This window comes from Aspergillus niger (assembly GCF_000002855.4).
Source record: "Aspergillus niger supercontig An11".
Taxonomy (NCBI): domain Eukaryota; kingdom Fungi; phylum Ascomycota; class Eurotiomycetes; order Eurotiales; family Aspergillaceae; genus Aspergillus; species Aspergillus niger.
In genome coordinates, this window is record NT_166526.1 from 407,907 (window position 1) to 426,845 (window position 18,939).

The 18,939-nt window shown below is 52.0% G+C and overlaps 9 protein-coding genes across 9 annotated transcripts; 4 read left to right on the forward strand and 5 right to left on the reverse strand.

The window, feature by feature from the left end:
- Positions 1-204: 204 nt before the first annotated feature.
- An11g01680 (hypothetical protein) lies at positions 205-1,387 on the reverse strand (the record flags this gene model as incomplete). The annotated part of the gene is made up of 6 exons (XM_059750078.1): positions 205-294; positions 370-528; positions 600-663; positions 770-818; positions 1,109-1,141; positions 1,303-1,387. The coding sequence occupies 6 exons, from the start codon at positions 1,385-1,387 to the stop codon at positions 205-207; spliced, it is 480 nt and encodes a 159-aa protein (XP_059604279.1).
- A 1,772-nt stretch (positions 1,388-3,159) lies between these two features.
- Positions 3,160-3,632, forward strand: An11g01690 (40S ribosomal protein eS30; the record flags this gene model as incomplete). The annotated part of the gene is made up of 4 exons (XM_001394136.3): positions 3,160-3,168; positions 3,254-3,265; positions 3,349-3,492; positions 3,609-3,632. 4 exons carry the CDS (start codon positions 3,160-3,162, stop codon positions 3,630-3,632), a joined length of 189 nt encoding a protein of 62 aa, XP_001394173.1.
- A 759-nt stretch (positions 3,633-4,391) lies between these two features.
- On the reverse strand, positions 4,392-6,179 carry An11g01700 (uncharacterized protein; the record flags this gene model as incomplete). Its single annotated transcript, XM_001394137.1, has 2 exons — positions 4,392-6,024; positions 6,124-6,179. The coding sequence occupies 2 exons, from the start codon at positions 6,177-6,179 to the stop codon at positions 4,392-4,394; spliced, it is 1,689 nt and encodes a 562-aa protein (XP_001394174.1).
- A 670-nt stretch (positions 6,180-6,849) lies between these two features.
- Positions 6,850-7,735, reverse strand: An11g01710 (uncharacterized protein; the record flags this gene model as incomplete). The annotated part of the gene is made up of 3 exons (XM_059750079.1): positions 6,850-6,966; positions 7,037-7,581; positions 7,624-7,735. The coding sequence occupies 3 exons, from the start codon at positions 7,733-7,735 to the stop codon at positions 6,850-6,852; spliced, it is 774 nt and encodes a 257-aa protein (XP_059604280.1).
- Positions 7,736-8,013: 278 nt separating this feature from the next.
- On the reverse strand, positions 8,014-9,905 carry An11g01720 (uncharacterized protein; the record flags this gene model as incomplete). The annotated part of the gene is made up of 6 exons (XM_001394139.1): positions 8,014-8,333; positions 8,386-8,713; positions 8,769-9,240; positions 9,297-9,461; positions 9,518-9,551; positions 9,677-9,905. The coding sequence occupies 6 exons, from the start codon at positions 9,903-9,905 to the stop codon at positions 8,014-8,016; spliced, it is 1,548 nt and encodes a 515-aa protein (XP_001394176.1).
- A 582-nt stretch (positions 9,906-10,487) lies between these two features.
- An11g01730 (hypothetical protein) lies at positions 10,488-10,998 on the reverse strand (the record flags this gene model as incomplete). Its single annotated transcript, XM_059750080.1, has 3 exons — positions 10,488-10,591; positions 10,679-10,879; positions 10,965-10,998. 3 exons carry the CDS (start codon positions 10,996-10,998, stop codon positions 10,488-10,490), a joined length of 339 nt encoding a protein of 112 aa, XP_059604281.1.
- Positions 10,999-11,062: 64 nt separating this feature from the next.
- An11g01740 (uncharacterized protein) lies at positions 11,063-13,290 on the forward strand (the record flags this gene model as incomplete). Its single annotated transcript, XM_001394141.3, has 3 exons — positions 11,063-11,098; positions 11,181-11,444; positions 11,512-13,290. 3 exons carry the CDS (start codon positions 11,063-11,065, stop codon positions 13,288-13,290), a joined length of 2,079 nt encoding a protein of 692 aa, XP_001394178.1.
- Positions 13,291-14,154: 864 nt separating this feature from the next.
- Positions 14,155-17,207, forward strand: An11g01750 (uncharacterized protein; the record flags this gene model as incomplete). The annotated part of the gene is made up of 4 exons (XM_059750081.1): positions 14,155-14,853; positions 15,061-15,200; positions 15,553-16,057; positions 16,116-17,207. The coding sequence occupies 4 exons, from the start codon at positions 14,155-14,157 to the stop codon at positions 17,205-17,207; spliced, it is 2,436 nt and encodes an 811-aa protein (XP_059604282.1).
- Positions 17,208-17,373: 166 nt separating this feature from the next.
- An11g01760 (uncharacterized protein) lies at positions 17,374-18,905 on the forward strand (the record flags this gene model as incomplete). Its single annotated transcript, XM_059750082.1, has 5 exons — positions 17,374-17,751; positions 17,903-18,010; positions 18,065-18,272; positions 18,400-18,509; positions 18,570-18,905. 5 exons carry the CDS (start codon positions 17,374-17,376, stop codon positions 18,903-18,905), a joined length of 1,140 nt encoding a protein of 379 aa, XP_059604283.1.
- Between the last annotated feature and the right edge of the window lie 34 nt (positions 18,906-18,939).

The following is an 18,939-nucleotide window of genomic DNA, read 5'->3' on the forward strand; positions in this document are numbered from 1 at the left end:
TCCGTTGTATTACTCAATTCTCTGTCCCAGTCAATCCTTCTGTCTTCCCCTCCCGATCGACAATTCCCCCTCAACCAAGAAAATCAAGCAAAACACATGGCACTACCAATTCAATCCCACGAACTACACTATCATCGTAGCCAAACCTAATCGCATCCCCGTCCACCACTGATCTTGGGCATCGCCCTCCCTCCACCGCGTTTCTCAAACAATCTCAACTTCCCCGTCACCGCCGATCCACCTGCGTTTCAGATTCCCTCCGCTACGCCCAATGACAGCCGCCATTTTGGCTGCCTGCTCACCGACTGCAAGGTACCCCCGCTCGGATAGACAGGAACAAGCAACTCACATCCCGGGCATACCACGTACCTTGCAGTGGATTAGTTCGTCACTGCTTGCTATACGTCGGATATTTCTGCCTACGCAGTACGCACATGCCAGCGCCGTTGCGACGCAATGCAACGTGGTTGTGGATATGGACATATCGGAATTCCGCTCCACACCGATGGAATACTTGTGTCCAAAGTACTGTAGGCAATGGCAGGTCGACATATCACCCGGATCTCGACGGAAATCCTGCAGCTCGTCGAATTGCTAACCCCTTGCCAAACATGTTCATCCCGGTTCGAGAGGGGTCCCAATGTAAGGAATTGGTGCCAGTCGCTTTAAGCCCATAAGTTAGGCACTATCGAGCACCAATCCTGAAGATTTCAGAACATTTTGCAAGGCATCCAATGACTTGCAAACTCGTCGGATCCTATTACCATACCATAGTAGAGCGTTCATGTGATCGTGAACCACTACCCAACTTGCAAGGTCTGCTGGTGACAACAGCATCAGGGGGATGTCTAGTCCCAATTATTTGTACACGCAGTCAATTCCGCCTGCGCGGGGTCCGTCTCCTCATTATTGGAGTAAATATCTAATTCTCGACTTGAGTAGTTCGGGCCAGACTGTTTACAACTCGAGTGGTGTGCCTAAGCTATCGTTGCGAAGCGTTTAATTGGGGCCCGGGGGCCTGTTACACGACAGCAACGGTCTCTGCACTGGCATACCATAACCATGACTCATACGCAGTCTCAAGGTCAGCATGTTCATGTGTCTGTACCAGTAAGCCCCACGCTTCCAATCTCGTGCATGTCTGGTTCAAATCAAAACCTCACTCTATGGTGTGTGGTTTAGTTTCGGGAGTTATTGCAGGCCTCTGAGAAAAGTCTGCTCGCCTCTCTAGACTTTCTGAGATCAGGAGCCTGTCCCATGTATTAGGCATCAATGCATTCTAGAGATGCATGATGAAGTAACTTATGAACTCCCACTTTGACGAGTTTTGCATCGGGAACAATTCTAGCACTGTCTGGGTCCGAAATCCATTACACTCAATGGCCATATCTAACATAAAATAATTTCGAAGTGTCTAGACGCCAGTCGAGTAGTCAATAAAAATAGTCACAATGGTCCGAATGAGTGGACCATTTGAAGCCGGCATATTGAACAAACCGGTCATGTCCGGATAGGGGCTGCATCCCTGCGAGTGTCACGCCATATTGGGCGGCCTTCCCCATGAACCTCGCAAGACTTACCAAAGATTTTATTGAGGCGTGGCGAGTAATATTGGAGAGCTGGTGGTTCCATCAGGGGCCTTGCCACAGCAATGCCTGTACAGTAACTTATCTATTGGGCAGGGAGGAATCGAGCCTCCTGTTAGTGCTCGAAGTAGTAAGATCTTAGCAGAGCATGTATCCCAAGTACATCATCCTCTTTGCTATATTGGGAGAGCTCTGTCTACCTTTCAGAATCAATAAACGCGATATAACCTCTGTTTCGCTCCATATGGATTAAACAATTCATTAAAAAGCATACAGCTCCTTAATGCGTTGGAGGAAAAACCTCAGATGCGCAGCTCCTCCATTAGTTCATCCTCCAGGATGTTCATGTGTCTGCTCTCTAGAACTGGGCCTTTGCAGACTAAGAAGTATGGATAGGCCTATCTGTGCAGACAACAATCGATTCTCTAGATCACGGTGATGTCTTCATCTTGACACTGGTGCGATTCTTGTTGGTAAAACTGTTGATATGGGCTACACTTTCTGCATCTTTGCCATGCAAATATCTTCAATTGATTTTTCAAATGACCAACGATTCATTCCATCTTTGACCTAAACTGTCACTTCAAGGTTAAAAGAAGAGCGCAGAATATAATGCCACATTCCTAGAACGGAGGGCCTATTGCTAAGCGCAAGGACCACTTCTCGCAGCACTCCATGTCCCTTGAGCGTCGTATAGTAGCTTCATCTTATCGACATCTTATCGACAAAAGAAAATAAATAAATAAAGAAACTATGTCAAGGGGAAACCACTTTTTCTCGGCCCTCATGAGTCCTTCTCGCACCACAAAATGCCTGGTATCGGGCGAGGTCCCTTAGCGATCCGAGTCCAAGACGGTCTAGAAGAGGGAACCGGAAGACATGCCAAAGCCGACGTAAGCCAGCAGTCTGATGGCGGGTCGCTCATCTTAATAGGCAACTAGTCCGGGTGACTTTCTGCTGGCTTCTGAATATCGAAAGCAGGTACTTTCTTAACTTATACTATCGGGATACAGTGCCGTTATGCTGAAGCCGGGATCATGAAATTGCTAGTATAATAGCCTTACCAATGCTTGAGTCTACTATTGACCCAGGATTGCGGTTGAGCATGAGCATTTTGAGCACACCTCCCGGACAGTTTCAACAGGGTAGTATCTACCCCGTTTCTGACTCAAGAAACGGAGAAATATAACCCGGGCCCAAGCTCATCTGATGAGAGAGCATGGTTGCGGGCGCAGCTTATTCGACTTTCAATAGAGAGCCCAAGTCTGGTTGACTTGATTCCTGAGGCCACCTACGAAAGCCTAAAGAAATCCCGCACTAACCAGTTTGGGACATCTAACTATCCACAGCATAAGACCATATTACTCAGCACCCCCGGCACATGTATCTTATGTAACCGGCTAACCGAAGGGGGCAGCGGCAAGAAGCCCGGTGGGGCGCCACCGCACAAACGCGTGACCTTGGAGCGAAACAGCGAAAATTCCACACCCATCGACCTCTACTCGCAACCCCGACAAACGCCATCGACAGAATCCCTCCTTGTTGTATCTGAAGGTCAGATTTTATCGCCAAGATGGGTAAGGTATGTTAAACTGAGATAATTCCCTCTGCTCAAAATGATGATATCGATGAAATGATGGAAATAACTAACATGCCTTTGATTCCAGGTTCACGGATCGGTAAGCCTCGCCTCCTCGTCCATCGACGGTATCCCAACGCAAGAAGACATCATCCATCTAACCTAACATCGCAAAACCAATAGCTCGCTCGTGCCGGTAAGGTCAAGAGCGCAACCCCCAAGGTTGAGAAGCAGGAGAAGCCCAAGAGCCCCAAGGGCCGTGCCCGCAAGAGACTCGTCTACACTCGCCGTTTCGTCAACGTTACCCTGACCGGTGGCAAGCGCAAGGTATGAATGAACCAAACCGACCTGGCACAGATTCCAAATTCGACATGGCACGAAGAAAGAGAGTCTGGAATAGAGGTTCAGTACGGCTTACACATTATCCTTTCTACTATCTACAGATGAACGCCAACCCCACCCAGTAAACGGCTAAATCTTCGATGAACAACCGCAAAACGACGAACGATTCCCCGGGTTTCAAATGGCGTGATGGGAAATTGAGGGGCTGAGCAAAACCATGTGATGCGTATCTCATCACAAAGTCGCTTGGAAAGAGGGGGGAAGGCCATCCCTTCGTTTTCTCTTTTCAAGCGGGGGCCCGTTTAGTGATGTTTTTAAAGCTATTTATCGACTCACCTTTTGTGTGTGGAAACGGGTTTTCAAATGGAATGACCTTCCAGATGATTGATTCATGTTCTTCGAGTTTATCGGATTATTATTGGGATGAATACCATCGCTGTTCAGTCTCTCAACCATCGTTTTTCTGGCCTCTGGCTACGGATGCGCTTTGAGCGTGTATCTGCCTGTAGATGGGGTATCCGGGGGTACCTGTGACTGAGTGAGTCACAGTGGCGAGGCTGACAGGCTCGCACGCACTACTTGGAATGCGCAAGCCAGCAGTCGAACGGCTGAGTCTGAGCGTTTCAGAGGATGTCCAGGATGACGTGAGATAAGCATCTCCCATCCTCCCCGTCAACTCTGTTGTAGTCGCACGAAGGGCAGAACAGCTATATTGTAGAGCAAATAATCTTCCTTCGTATTCCGTAGCAAATAGCTCCTAAATTCCCTGGCTAACATATACCGAGCCATATGTCTACCACTATATCCCACACATAATTTACCCCTCCAAGCTACCCCTCCATACTCTGTAGATACTGCCTAAAGCTCAATATATCCAACTACTACTAGAGAATACTCACCTTAACCTTGACCCCATACTCGCTTACCCACTTCTTCCTCTTCCCAACCTTCTCAACCTTCTCCGTCCTCTCCCGCAACATATCCTCCTCTAGCACTTCAAAAAACCTCACATTCTTCCACACATTCACCCTCAACAAATCACGCCGTTCCTTCTTCTCGATCTCCTCCCACTGCGTCTCAATCCGGATCCGCCACTGGCCCTCCACCCTCCCAGCAGGATACACGTCCCCGACCAGAACAGCTACTCTCCCCAGATACCGAGCCCACCATACCTCCTGCGCCGTGAGACACCGACTCAGTTGCTTATGGTACGCCTGGTCCATGGGCGCTAGGTCTCCAGTCCAGCGCTCACAAAGCACAAGGGCAATGAGGGCTCGTTCGACATGGGAGAGACAGTTCGTGGAGGAGAGGAGGCCCGTCGTCGTGCTGTGGAGGGCTGCGGCGGAGCGGGATTCACGGGGGACTTGGGAGTGGGCGTAGAGGAGGTTAGTTATGGCTGCGATTAGGTTCGGGGTGAAGGATGGGGGAGGGTGGATTGAGGCGATGGGTGAAGGTGAAGTGGGTAGTGCTGATTGGAGGAGGTCTCTGATTGCGTTTGCTGAGGGGGGTGCGTATGGCACTGTTGCTGCGAGGAGGGGGTCCTGGGCTCGCACTTCGCTGGATAGTCGGTCGAATAAGTATCCTTCGCGAACGCCGCCCTGGCAGAACTGGATGTGAGTGATCTCCGGTAATGCGTCCATGATCACGTCCACGAGAACGGCCACGGCGGGGATCTGGGAGGCGCGGCGTTCTGATACGCCGAAGATCTTCTCGTCGGAATCGGAAATCACTTCCAGGACTGAGACTGTATCGTGGAAGTCTTCTCTCTTGACGCGGAATCCGTTGATTATGGGGATCGGGTACGGGTTCACTTTGCTCTGCTTCATCAGTACGTACCCCCAGCCGCGGAACCCCCCGCCGCAGAGATATAGATCGAACCTGCCTCGCCTGCGGGCCATCTCTACCAGCGCGTTGGGGACATCCAGCTGGCGATACGCGTCCTGGATATTCCGAGTCATCTCACTCTTGAGCTCTTTCACAGCATCTTTCCCTTGTTTCTGTGCCTCCTCTAACCGTTTCGTCAACGCCGCGGCTCCATACGGGAAACTGAACGAGCCCTTCGGACTCGTCGTAACAGTGCCCTCTGACTCCATCACCCATGTGATCTGGGTGCTTCCGCCCCCTAGATCCATGGCGATACCTGCCACGGAGGCAGAGCTGCTCGCGATCCCTAATGCCCCTATCCTCCCTTCATCTTCCTTCGAGAGGAGAGTGACTTCCCACCCGGTATATTCTTTGATTCGCGCTCTGAATTCTTCAGAGTTTGAGGCCGTCCTGGTCGCCTCTGTAGCTAGGACGTAGATGTTCTCCTTGGGTACTTGGAAATCGTCGCAGGTGAGTTGAAATTGGGCCAGTCGGTGGATGACTTCCCCGGTGGTGGGGGGTGAGATTGGGCCCCGCGTGGGGCCGGAGAATTGCGCGTCGTAGAGCGAGATGCCGGCTCGGTCTTGGAATAGGATGGGCATGAGGCGCGCGGCATGGGGGGAGAGGTCTGTTATCGAGAATCGTATGCCATTGCTGTTGGTTGGTTGGTTGTTTGTTAGTTAGGTGTTTTCAATATATAGCTTTGTGGTAGTTATAGTGGGGAGAGGAATGTGTGTTGAGGGGTTTGTATACCTGCCCATGTCCACGATGCCGTAGAGGTCCCGGGTTTCGGTCGAAGCGTTCGCCATTTTTGGTGTGAGACGTAGTATTTAATGAGGCGATAAATGTATGTATGTATGTGGTGAATGAACGTAAATGCAACTGATGGAAGAGATAGTAGCCTAATCAAGGCATTATTATGCTGCTAGGGTGATAAGCGTGCGCCCGAATTAGCGCTTGTCGTTGAGCGATGCACATGATCGATGGTAGTAGTAGACTTGGCTCACTAAACTTGTAAGAGAAGAGGATCTGCTGCAGCTTCAACTTCAGTACGTAGAAATGATGAGGTTGTGGTTCAATTCCGTGGGGGATGAAGTCACATTGTGGCGTAGTTGATTAGTATATTTCTGTGACCCCTCCATGCTAGTGCTGCCCAATAGAGCACCACTAGTGCGCACAGTAGTGATCACAAACAACTTTGGGAATTGATTTGCTAGTTAATCATTATTTCATCTGCGGGCATTTTATTTCATGTAGTGTACTAGTAGTTTATATATTGCGGGTAAGAAGACCCAAGTACTACTACATACAGTGACCAGTCTTCACTGCAGAAGATATCCAGGCCCACATAAACCGAATAGTAATCATGTTGTGTATAGTTCAATGGCCCCGCTGCAAGCATAGGAGCCAGAACAAACGCAACAGTTTAAAGCAAGATGATAAGAAAATACTCTTTCATAACGAAAAGGGTACTCGTAATCACACCGCAGACAATCGAGCCAGGACTTCCTGGCCTCTTTCATCCAAATCTGGATAATTTCTCAAATGATACAAATCCATCCAAAATCTTTTTGCATCTTCATGTGGATCGAGACGCTGTCGTAACAACGTCCTCCAGTCGGTATCTTCATTGGTGAGACCCCAAGTTGCTGAGATGTATTCGTACCATACGGGATAGTATGTTGCATGTCTCCCAATCCAGGATGCCAACAAGCTGCCCATCCTTAACCATGATATTCCCTATATTGAGGTCACAGTGAGTGAGGACGTAAGGTGCGCATTTAGGAAAACGTTTCTTTAAGCCGTCCAACGCTTTCTGAGGGAATGATCTTTCAGGTGGGTTGTGGAGGGTGAGGCTAATGGTAATCCATAGTTCAAGGTCAGAGTGAAAAGGACCACGAGGTTCGGAAATAAAAAAGAGCAAAGCTGGAGCGCAGACACTTCGCTCAACCCTTTGTATACTCGACGATGTAATGGACTGTAGATGCTTGCAGATGCCAGCCACCTGGTCTGCGATGGCGACTTTCTGGTCGTGTGATAGTGTAGGCCAGACTTTTCCCAGTGTATCCCCATCCATTCGTTTTTGTATCATGAAGTAACGGCCGTCTCGATCGACCCAATCACGCAAGAGCTCCCGTGCTGGAATATGGGGGTAAGAGGCAAGGAGCTCCAGTGCTTTCGCTTCATTCCTCGATCCATCGTCAGGGCGCTCTTTTGAGAATCACGTCGGTGCCAATTGACCATACGCCCCACCATGTGCGGCGTAGAACAGCTTGAGGTGATTGTCATAACAACATCGCGATTGCTGGTCATGAGTCCATCCACATATTACGCAACCTTCATCCGAAACAGTTTTTCCGGCCATGGTGTTGAACCGAAATGCTTTGGGCGATGAAAGAGTGTAGGGACGGAGCTGGCGACGAGCAGCCGCTATGTATGTCCTGCGGGAGATGCTCACCGCTATAATAATAGGGCCAGAACTATACAACATCGACACCTAGCTTACTTCAACAATAATGGCATGCTTATTTCGCATTGAATGTATATCATGGCATGTATTCTATATACTCTGTTCCGAATACATCCTCACGTTATCATAAGTCATAGCATCATAACAACCTCGTCGACAGGACCATCCACCAATTACAGCACATATCGGTAATCTGCTCCATAATTCTCCTCTCCTAGGGTGAGATCTCCCTTCGAGGTCGCCTGGGCGGCCCTCTCGGCCGCAGTGCCATACTTCTTGTCCAGACGGCGGTTTTCCCAAACAAGCAGTGTCCGTAGAGCCAGAGCTAGGATCACGGTGAAGAACATAAAGGCCGCACAAATTGACTGCCCCCGAATGTAGCGAGGTGCGTCACTCGCTGGGAAGACATTAGTTCCCAGGAAAGGACCGCATTGGCCGATGACGTTCAGTATAACAATACCCATTCCCCGTCGAGTATCTGAGCCTTGGTTATCTAATTTCAAATGTTAGTCACATGATCAAGGCAAAGTTGGCGTAATACATACTCAGAACCCAGGGGAGAATATTGGCGATCGAAGGAAAGACCCCCACTGCTGCCAGGAACACCCCAAAGTAGCGCACCCCAACGGAGGTGCAGGTCGCAAGCAGCACATATCCAATGGCACCAACAAGCGACGACAAAGCAATCACCAAACCTCGCTGCTGAAGCCGATCGGCCAGCCAGGTAGTGGCGATCGTAACGAGGAATGAAGCGAAATAAGGCGGCGCCGTCAGGCCTTGAGCATTGATCGCGGTGAACCCCATGTCTTCCAAAATCGTTGGAAGAAAGACAGGCAGCGAGGAGAAGCTCACATTGCAACTAAAGTACATCAACTATATCATCTTGTTGTCAGTATACCACTCGATCGAAAGGGCCACCGTGACATACCGCAGTAAGCCATGCCTTCGCATCCAGCAAGGTCTGCCACAGTTCCTTCCAGTTAATGCCGGTCACCCGCTCACTTTCACCACTGCGTCGGAGCGACCGGGCGCGTGCCACCTCTTTCTCTTCTTCGGTCAAGAAACGGGCTGATGCGGGATGATCTGGCAAGTAGAACCATGCCAAGAAGGCTGCCACCAGCGACGGGCTGCCTTCAACCAGAAAAAGCAAGCGCCAATTGGCGATCTTTGCATGTCCCGAGGTGATACCATATGCAAGAGCGCCTGCAAATGTATTGGCTAGAGGCGCAGCTGACAAGAACAAACCGCAGCGAAGGCCAAGCTCTTGACGACGATAAAAGAAAGAAAGCAGATAGGGTGACCCGGGACCAAATGCTGCTTCGGACATGCCGAGCAGGAAACGCAGAGCCATCATACCGCCCCAATTCTGTGTTGCGGCCTGGCAGGTCGCAACAATGCCCCTGCATCAGTCAGAAATACCGAGCAAGGGACCTAAAGACTATGGGTCTATACACACCAAGTCATCACTGTGATCGCTGCCCACCTATGAGGTGGCATAATTTTCCACATCAAAGCCAGGAATTCGAACAGAGTGTAGGATATGTAGAAGATTGTCAGGAGCCATGTATAGCGATTTCCCGTAAGGTGTAAATCCTCTTCCATTCCCGCGATTTTGGCATTTCTGGCATTATATTAGGCGAGAGTTCACAGCTGGTATGCAAAGGTCCAGAAACATACCCAATGTTGCTTCTATCCAGGAGGGAAAGAAGATCTGCACGTACACATCATATTAGATACGCTCCGAGAAAGACCAAAGTGAAATGGGACGCGAGCCGGGATAAGAGGATGAGCGGTGAAACAGTAAGTGGGGGAATAAGAAAGGATATCGGAGCTTACACAAAAACCCTAGCAGCGTTGGAACTCTCAAGTCCAATTTCCTCAACAAGCGAGCTTCAACTGCGGGATCAATGGTAGGTGTGGCCTGAGGAATTTGGGGAAGCGCTGTGTGAAAGTCCTCATCATGAGCGACTTGTTGCTTTTCTGGATCAGGCCCCGGAGCCTCGACGATGGCATCGACATGGCCCGTAGCGTCACCGGGAGCTTCCCTCTTTCCAAAGAAACCCATGACTCACTAAACGGAAAGGAGTGGAACAGATGCAGAAGTCAGACCGAACAAGGGCAGAATGCAAGAGAAGGAGGGCGGAAGCAAGATTTATAGCGCCAGCGCAATGCAGGAGGGGTGATCCGCGTGGTCTGTCACCAGCAAGACCTTTTCGAATAGGAACCACGATTACGCGAATGTGTTCTCTCCTCTTCACGCCCCGCAGGTGAGGGATAATGACGTTAAGCAGGGGTGGGAGGGGAGCGGGAGAGAACTACTGGATAGATCAGACGAGACAGTTGCCATTTCAGGGAAAATGCCATCGCTTGCTAAGAGCCGAACGGCACTATAGGAGGGCTACACTCCAAGCGCATGAAAAAGCCGAAGGGGAGACGCATGGGCTCGGGTCAATGACACGCTCCAAAGGACCCAATCATGACGAGTGCGGAGAGAAATCATCACTGCGTGGTGGGTGGCGGGTCAAAGCTTGGATCCAATCCAACCGAGTTTTGCGAAAAGGCTTGGTTGGGAAAGTTGCAAAGGCATTGGACGACGAGAAGACGCGGCTGGATGTTTCAATATGAGTCGTTGGAAGACCCTTGCCGACTATACTGCATGGTTCCCTCGCATGGACATACCGGCAGTTTGAAATCCAGACACTGTAAGCATGCCTGGATCGATTAGAGAGATGAACCAGGGCATGAAGTTCCCTTGACGATGGGGTCAGCTCATTGACTCACTCCACGTAGAGAATCTAGTTGGTCAACTAGTCTGGGGGGCGGCTAAAACCATAAGACCCCAACATTGCGGGGATGGAGAATCGGATGCACGAATTGCACGCTTGGGGAAAGGATTAATGTGGGCTTTTCCGACGATCGTTGGCCAGCCGGGATCTTGTCTCAATCGGGATCTATCGCAGCCTGGTGATTCAGGCAGATAACTGCACGCTAGGTCTCTCCCGTTGCCCGCAGGGGCCATGTCGGGAATCGGCCAGGAACCTCAAAATTCCGCGTCGCGTTGGCCTTCGTTGCTCTCCGCTCACCAGCTTGCGCTCGATTGTCGCCTGTCGGCCATTTTCATCACCGGATGCGCTTCGAATTGTCCATCCGCTAAACATTCCGCGTGCTAGGCGACCACCTTGATACCCATCTTCCCTAGTTCTCTCACGGCCTCTCCTCACCATGGACGACCCAGCGAGCCGTGTTCCCGCGCAGTTGGTAGGTCATCCAGCTAAGACGTGCTGCTGCATAGCTAGAATCTCCGATTGCTAACCAGTGACATTTCCAAATGGCTTATTAGCTGCCGCATATGCATCTGGTGTCGCGGCACCGGTATCCCCTTATGCATATGATGCCCACCGACACCGTCGTCGAATATCTCCTCTCCGCGCCCAAGATCGTCCGGGAGGCGCAACCGATGCATTGGACGTTCCTCGATGGTCCGCAGGACGGTTCTGTCATGCTCACCTGGCAGCCATTGAACCAGCTGGGAACCAACTTTGCTAGCGACGGTTATGTTTGGGCCGACGTCGAACAAGCGTTCACCTTCGAAGCTCGCGGCTACGTATGCGCATTCTGACCCTCTTCCTCTCCTACGTTGATGCGCTGATGGCTGACACGGAATGCTCCAGCTGGTGGAGATGTGGCTGCATCGCAGTGGTTATCACCCACCCAACGAGACCCTGGCTATCCACTGCCGCAGACGCTACCGACTTCTGCCGTCGAAGGTTCCCAACCCGAATGTCCCCCCGCCTGACCCTTCCCTGTGGATCGTTCACTACTCGAGAGGCCCTCCCACAGACCACATCCCCGCGAATCGGATCCCCATCATGCCTCCTGTCCAGAACATGCTGGCTCAACGGCGGTTCCTTCAGAGCCAAGGCCAACTCGCGCGCAAGGACTTCATGTTACACGATCGCAACAACTGGCCGGCCATTAATTTCCCTCCGCAGATGGCCCCGCAAGGCTTCCCCCAGGTTCCGGGCGCATATCCAAGTGCCATGGTGGGACGCCAGCAGTTCTACCCCCCGCCTGGCCCGGGTGTGCCCCCTCCGGCCGCTGCCACACCAGCCAAGGCCGCGCGCGGGCACCGTGCTTCATCCGCTGCAGTCAATGCTGCCACAGCCGACTTCGCACTTGAAGATGAAGACGTTTCAACTGGGGATGCTATGGACCTGCTTACTCCGCGCGAGATCAGCAAGATGAGATACCAGCAACACCACGAGTGGATGGAGGAAATCTTCGCCTCACCGTACGCTATCAACCAGATCACTCCAGTCTCATTGGGCCTGGGGCGGAAAGGAGAGCTGGAGTCGTTGACGGCGGGATTCTTCGACGCACCCGTTGGACCTGCCAGTGGAGAGACGAAGGATGCCAACACGTCAACTCAAGCCGCAGAGAAGATGGAGCCTGCTAAGGCGGAAGAATTTGCTGACCGTGTCGCCAAGAAGGTCGCTGACATGACAGCTGAGATTGAGAAGTTGAAGAAGCGCCATGCGCGTCGCATGGAGAAGTTTAACCGCACCTCGCTGTTGAAGGACGCGGAACTTCGGCTCCGAGAAGCCGCTACAGACCCTGCAGAAACTGGCACAGAGACCTGGCGATTGGAAGGCCGTGTCGTGATGCCTTCGGAAGATGACGACTCACAGGCTCCTCAGGTAGAGAATCCTGCTAAGTACAAGGTTGACGACATTGTACGGGAGGTGGAGAAATCGTGGCAACGACAGATTGTACCGGAGCCCAAGATCTCCTGCGTGCAGAAAGGTGGTCTGCTGGAAAAGATTGAGCCTGAGCAGAAACCCGAACCCCAAGCGGAAGGTGATATTGACATGGAGAATGCCGACAGCCACTTCCTTGACCAACTGGGCTCGCCATCTGCCGCTGGGGCCGTTCCTGCTTCATCCACCACCCAAGAGCCAACAGCACCGACAGCCGTGCCCGGTGTTCCTCCCACAACCAGTGTACCCTCTGGAGGCGTATCCGTGCCACCGCAGCCACAGCCCACCGCCGACGCTACGCAGCAGGGCGCGTCTCTCGATATCGACATGGATATGGGCGATGCACAGGCGACGAACACGGCCGCCGGGGAAACGGGCGACTGGGTGATGGTCAACGACGAGAAGAAGGATCAGCCTGCTGGCGGTGATAGCTCCCTACCGGGCATCAGCACCCCGGGTAGTGGCATCCAAGGCCTGACACCCGGAAATGGGGGCAGTGCCGGGGACTCTGCGCTGGACGGGGCCAACTTCGATTTCACGAATATGGATAGCGCAGGCGATGCGCTCGCCGCATACACCGAGCAGAACGAAGGGTTGGACCTCCCGGACCTGGAGAACTCGGCGTTTGGCGATGCATTCCACGCATCGGATAATGAGAACACCCATCACCACGATGCGGACGATATGGCTTAGAACTGCTGATCGCTGGGTTTCGGGATTCCTTGGGGTGGGGGACACGGTGTTTGTGGTGCTCTTGTAACCAATAATTGGCGCTGGGTTTGCTTTGCTTGAGCCCCTTCCGTGTAGAGAGGGGTTGTGAATGAGATTGCTACATTAGCTGTTAAGCAGCATTGTTAATCCTTGTACATTGAGTAGGTGGAGGTGTCCGATCTCGGAGCTGTCAGGAGTACCATCTGCACATCGAAGCTTGAAGCTGTGCCTTGGCTGGTCGTAGCTCAGATCAAGGTTTGTAACAACTATGCATGGCCCATGGAGGAGTCACCAGACCAACTTAGCAACATCATATACAAACCAGTCTTAACCCATACTTCTCCCACTTCTACATCCACCTCCACCTTCACCTCGATATCTGTGTCTCTGTCTCTATTTCAAAACCTCGCTGCACCCATGACAGACATTCAGACCGAAACTAGCACTATCACGGATATGATACACCCACCCGATACCCAATAATCTTCATAATATCCTAACATCCACCTGGGTGACGCTATCACCGGGCCCGACCATCCGCATGACAGGTTACCCCGATCAAGTGATTCCCGCATGGCTATCAACATGAATATAGAGTACATGCGTATCTCCCTCTTCTTCTTCTTCTGTCCTGATTTTGAATTAGTTTCCATCTTAAATGATACCAAGTTGAACATCCATTTCTGCATTGAACCAGGCCTGATCTTAATTTCAATATCAAATCATCCAACCCGTACATTCACTACATTCACCTCGTATCCAAAGACTTCTCTATCGTCCTCAACCTAAAACCCACCCCATACAACCCAAATAACAACAACACAAAAGCGAGAGGCAAAAAGAATAATGTGCCTGCCCCCCCTCTCCGACACCCTCTCCCTCCCCAAAATCCTCAATCTAAACCTCGACTCCTCCTCCTCCCGATGCTCCTCCCCCTCACCACCACCACGATTCCACGATCGCCATCACCACCACAGCCACCACCATCACTTCAGCAGACGACGAAGAAGATCGAACAGCACATGCAGCACCTGCAGTGATACTTCTACATCCACATCCACATCCACTACCACCTCCATCTCCATCCGCCCTCCACCGCGAAGCTATCATCCCCCTCATCCGTCTCGCAAACCTCCGCCACCACCTGCACCTCGAGAGCGAGATACTCACCGAACAAGTCGGACTAAGATTCGAGACGTCGAGGAGACATTCATCCCGCTTCCGCCTGTAAGACCAGTGAGGATTGCAAGGCCGTGGCCGCGCCCGCCTCCGCCGGTGGTTATTGATGTGAGGGAGAGGGAGAGGGAGTACCGTCGGTTGCCGGATATGGAGGCGGAGGAGGTGGAGTGTGTGGGGGTGTTTGAACCAGAGGAGGAGCGGGAGAGGGTGGAGGAGTGGGTGGTTATGAGGGAGAGACGGGGGTGGAGGAGACCTAGTGGTGGTACTACTATTAGGGAACGGGAGAGGTGGAAGGAGGTAGTTGGGGAAGATGAAGAGGTGATTGAGGAAGTGGACAGGGTGGAGAAGGAGGAGGATAGGAGGAATGTGAGGGTTGAGTATATTCGGGCTCGGTAGTGATCTGGGATGAGGTTGGGATGGTGGTGTTTATGGTAGTACTATTTTGGTTCAAGTATATAGAGCTGTTTTGGTTATACTATGTGGTTTAGTTACTAGGATATCATGACTCTTGCTTGACTTCCTCTTGAGGCAATTCTCTTTTTATCAGATACCCGTTATACTTCATCTATAGAGTTCAATAAGCAACTAAGTTCTCCCTCCCATGGAACCAATGCGAATCATCATGGCTGGGCTGTACTGCAACCGGCCGATGACCTCAATGCCCATCCGTGTCCTCCGCATGACGTCACGGTCTTTGTCCAGCTTTCCAGAGGGTTCTTGTTCAAATGCAAGAAATAATTAAACCATTGATCAATGCCATTTATCCCCCTGTGCCCCACAGAATTGATCTACCAATGTCCCGATCGTGGGTTGATTGGTATAGCGACTGCAACTAATTGTCGATCATCGGATGAGATCTGCCATCCGTCCGTTCCACACTAAGTATTATTCGAGGAAGGTGCAATCCTTTCTCCGTCATTGTTGGCTCGTTGTATTTGTATTCAACTAGCTCGTGTAACATTGGATTGTAAAAGTCGGCACCGTGGAGATCCTAGTTAGTTCGCAATCATGTACATCACTCCCGCCTCTCCAGAGACATGATGTTGTGCATACTGACCAGCTTAGGAATCGCAACCTCTCCCACCGAAGGAGAAGCTCATTGACTGCTCGTCCCCGGTTCCGCTTCTCCACGCTGCGCGGCTTTCAGCAGCCCGAGTTGAGCAAGAAGCTGAACCAGGTCATCAAGAACGAGAATGCTGCCATTGGTGCCCATGAGAAGGCCAGTCGCGAGCGCGTGTCCATTGCGTCCCAGCTGTCCGAATGGGGTGAATGGACTGACGACGATGCCGTCGCCGATATCACCGACAAGGTGGCTGTCTTGATGGCTGAGATCGGCGAGCAGGAGGATACCTTCGCTCAGTATCTCGAGGAATATCGCATCGTGCTGAAGCAGATTCGCGACACGGAGAACTCGGTCCAGCCATCCCGCGACCATCGGGCCAAGATTGCAGATGAGATCCAGAAACTCAAGTGGAAGGAGCCACATAGCCATAAGATCGATACCCTGGAACAGGAGCTGGTCAGGGCGGAGGCTCAGAGTCTTGTTGCCGAGGCGCAGTTGACTAATGTGGTAAGTACTAATGTGAATGCGGCATGCAATATCGCAGAAGCTAAAGATTCGAGTTCAGACCAGGTCGAAGCTCAAGGAGGCATTGGATATTCACACTGCTGCGGTCATTGAACGAAACGAGAAACAAATCTTGCTTGCTCGCCATGCGCGTCGCGTTTTGGAACTGCTGGACGACACCCCTGTCGTTCCTGGTGACTCTCCCCACGAGTACGATCGCACATCTTCTACGAGACAAATTCTCGAGGAGGCCGAGAATGATCTCCGTTCGTGGGAGAGCACCACCGTACCCATCCAAAGTGCAGCAGGAGAGCTCCCAGACAGTACCCTTCTACCAACTGCTGCCCGTAGAGCTGCCAATGGTCGCCCATCATATGCGGCTGACACAGCGGTCTCGGACTCTGTGCGGGACGTCAATGGTTCTGCAGAAGCTTCTTACGTTAATGGCGCTGGTCCTGAGCGGTATACAAATGGCACTAGTGTTGAGCAATATGCCAACGGTACTGGCCAGCAGAGATACGTTAATGGCACCGGCCAAGAACGTTATGCCAACGGCACTGGCCAGGAAAGATATGTCAATGGGAACGCCGCGGAGCGACAAGTCAATGGAACTGGCCGGGAGCAGTATACTAATGGTGGCACCACAGGAGCCTATGCCAATGGAGGCACTGCGCGATATGTCGAGGGAGTCGCGCCGGAGGAGTATGAGGATCGAAGTGCCACAGAAGAATACGCTGGCCGTGCTCAGGAACAGAGCGCCACCGGTTTTGCTGAGCAGCAGTATACCAGTCGTGCTCAAGAGCCGGTGGCCGCCAGTGCTGGCGAGGAGCGATACCCCGGTCGTCCACTAGGGCAGGTCTTCACCAGCGCTGCTGATGAGCGGTATGCCACTGGTGGCACAGAGGGACCATCAGTCCCCGCTATTGAGGAACAGGCCACTCCTGCTGCTGCACAGGACCTATACTCCAGCCAGACAGGCCGGGATCAGGTGGTAGATGGCTCTGTCCCGGAGGAAACTCTGAAAACACAGGACGAAGAGGAAGTGCCACGACCACCAGATCCACGACTCTCATACACCTCGCGAGGCTCAGAAGCTCCGCAAATAATCAGCCCAGTCCCGGTGCAGGCTCAGCCCGTGGCAGTCCCCATCTGAGCTGAGGACAGGAGGTGGTGTCTTTGGTTTCTAGCTTTGCTCGTTATCTGTAACTGTAGTTCTAGTACGTACAGTATTTGGCTTATGTGTATAGCCACTCTGAAGCTGAAAAACATGTACCCAAAGTGTCAGCAGAGTGGCTGTTATTGTAATTAGTTGCGTAACTATGAGAAATATGAATTTATCTGCAAAGTCACGTATAGTACGTAGTTGGTGGGAGACCGTATCACGTGATCTAGGCGGCCAGCGTGACGCGGACGCCGGCCCTGGAGCTCCAAGCATCATCTCAGAGCTCCGAGCTGCACCCGCCATCGCCATCTCCCTCTTCCATCGTCCTTCTCGCACCCAACATTATCCTCCAGAGTATAATTCCCCGTTGCTTCGTCGAATTCATCAACACATCTTGCACATCATGGATAAATTGGTCGCTCAATACTCCCGCCCGCCGCATCAGAATGAGTTCTACTCAGAGCAAGAGCAGCGGGACCTCACAGAGAGCCTTCCTCCGCTCTCTCTGAAGTTCAACCTGCCTCCTGTTGATAACGTGAGATACACACCTCTTGAAAATTCTTGTCCAAGGATCAGGTTCTGGAAAAGTTACAGCTGCCTAAGACCGGCCTGAACACCGGACCGACCCTCCTACATGCCTCTTACCAATCGCGGAACCAGTGGCTAACATCCTTCTGTATCTCCAGTCTAGAGCCTTCCTCCGTGCTATGACCGATGACCACTCGAATCCCAGCTGCCCCATTAAACTTGCCCACGGAACGACGACACTGGCCTTCCGATTCCAGGGCGGAATTGTATGCCGTCATCAATGCCTCCGCCACGTCTTGCGCTGACCACTGTTCTCCTAGATCGTCGCTACGGATTCGAGAGCTACTGCTGGAAACTGGATTGCGAGTCAGACAGTCAAGAAGGTTATTCCCGTCTCGCGGTTGAGCCGCGGGGAGGACAAGCCGTCAAATGAACCCACTCCCGGGCTTTTGGGCACCATGGCCGGAGGTGCTGCGGTATGTGCTATCCTTGTGGAGCAATTCATGCTCTGTGCTAGGATAATGGGCCGTGATGGATAGCTGATAACTGGTTATAGGACTGCCAATACTGGTTGAGATACCTGAGCCAGCAATGCACACTTCACGGCAAGTTCAATCATCCACTACTTCCAAGACCTTCATTAACACCAAGACAGAAATCCGCCACAAGCGTCGTATCACTGTCGCCGCTGCGTCTAAGATTCTCGCCAACCTGACATATGCCTACAAGGGAATGGGTCTGAGCATGGGAACGATGTTAGCAGGAGTACGTGAAACCTTCCTAGGAACATTACACATCGATGCCCAATCTAACCCACGATGATAGATGACGCCCCAAGAAGGACCCGCTCTTTACTACATCGACTCAGACGGCACCCGACTCCCCGGAAACCTGTTCTGTGTCGGATCCGGTCAGACCTTTGCATATGGTGTGCTTGACGCCAACTACCGCTACGACTTGACCGAGGAGGAGGCCCTCGAGCTCGGTCGCAGAAGTATCCTTGCTGCCATGCACCGTGACGCGTACTCTGGTGGTTTCATCAACCTGTACCATGTCAAGGAAGAGGGATGGGTGCACCACGGCTTCAACGATATGAACCCGATATTCTGGAAGACGAAGCTGGAGAAGGGCGAGTTCTCGAATGTCACGTCGGAGTTGTAAGCGTGGGAAGTGCTGATGGATTCTGTATGGTGGA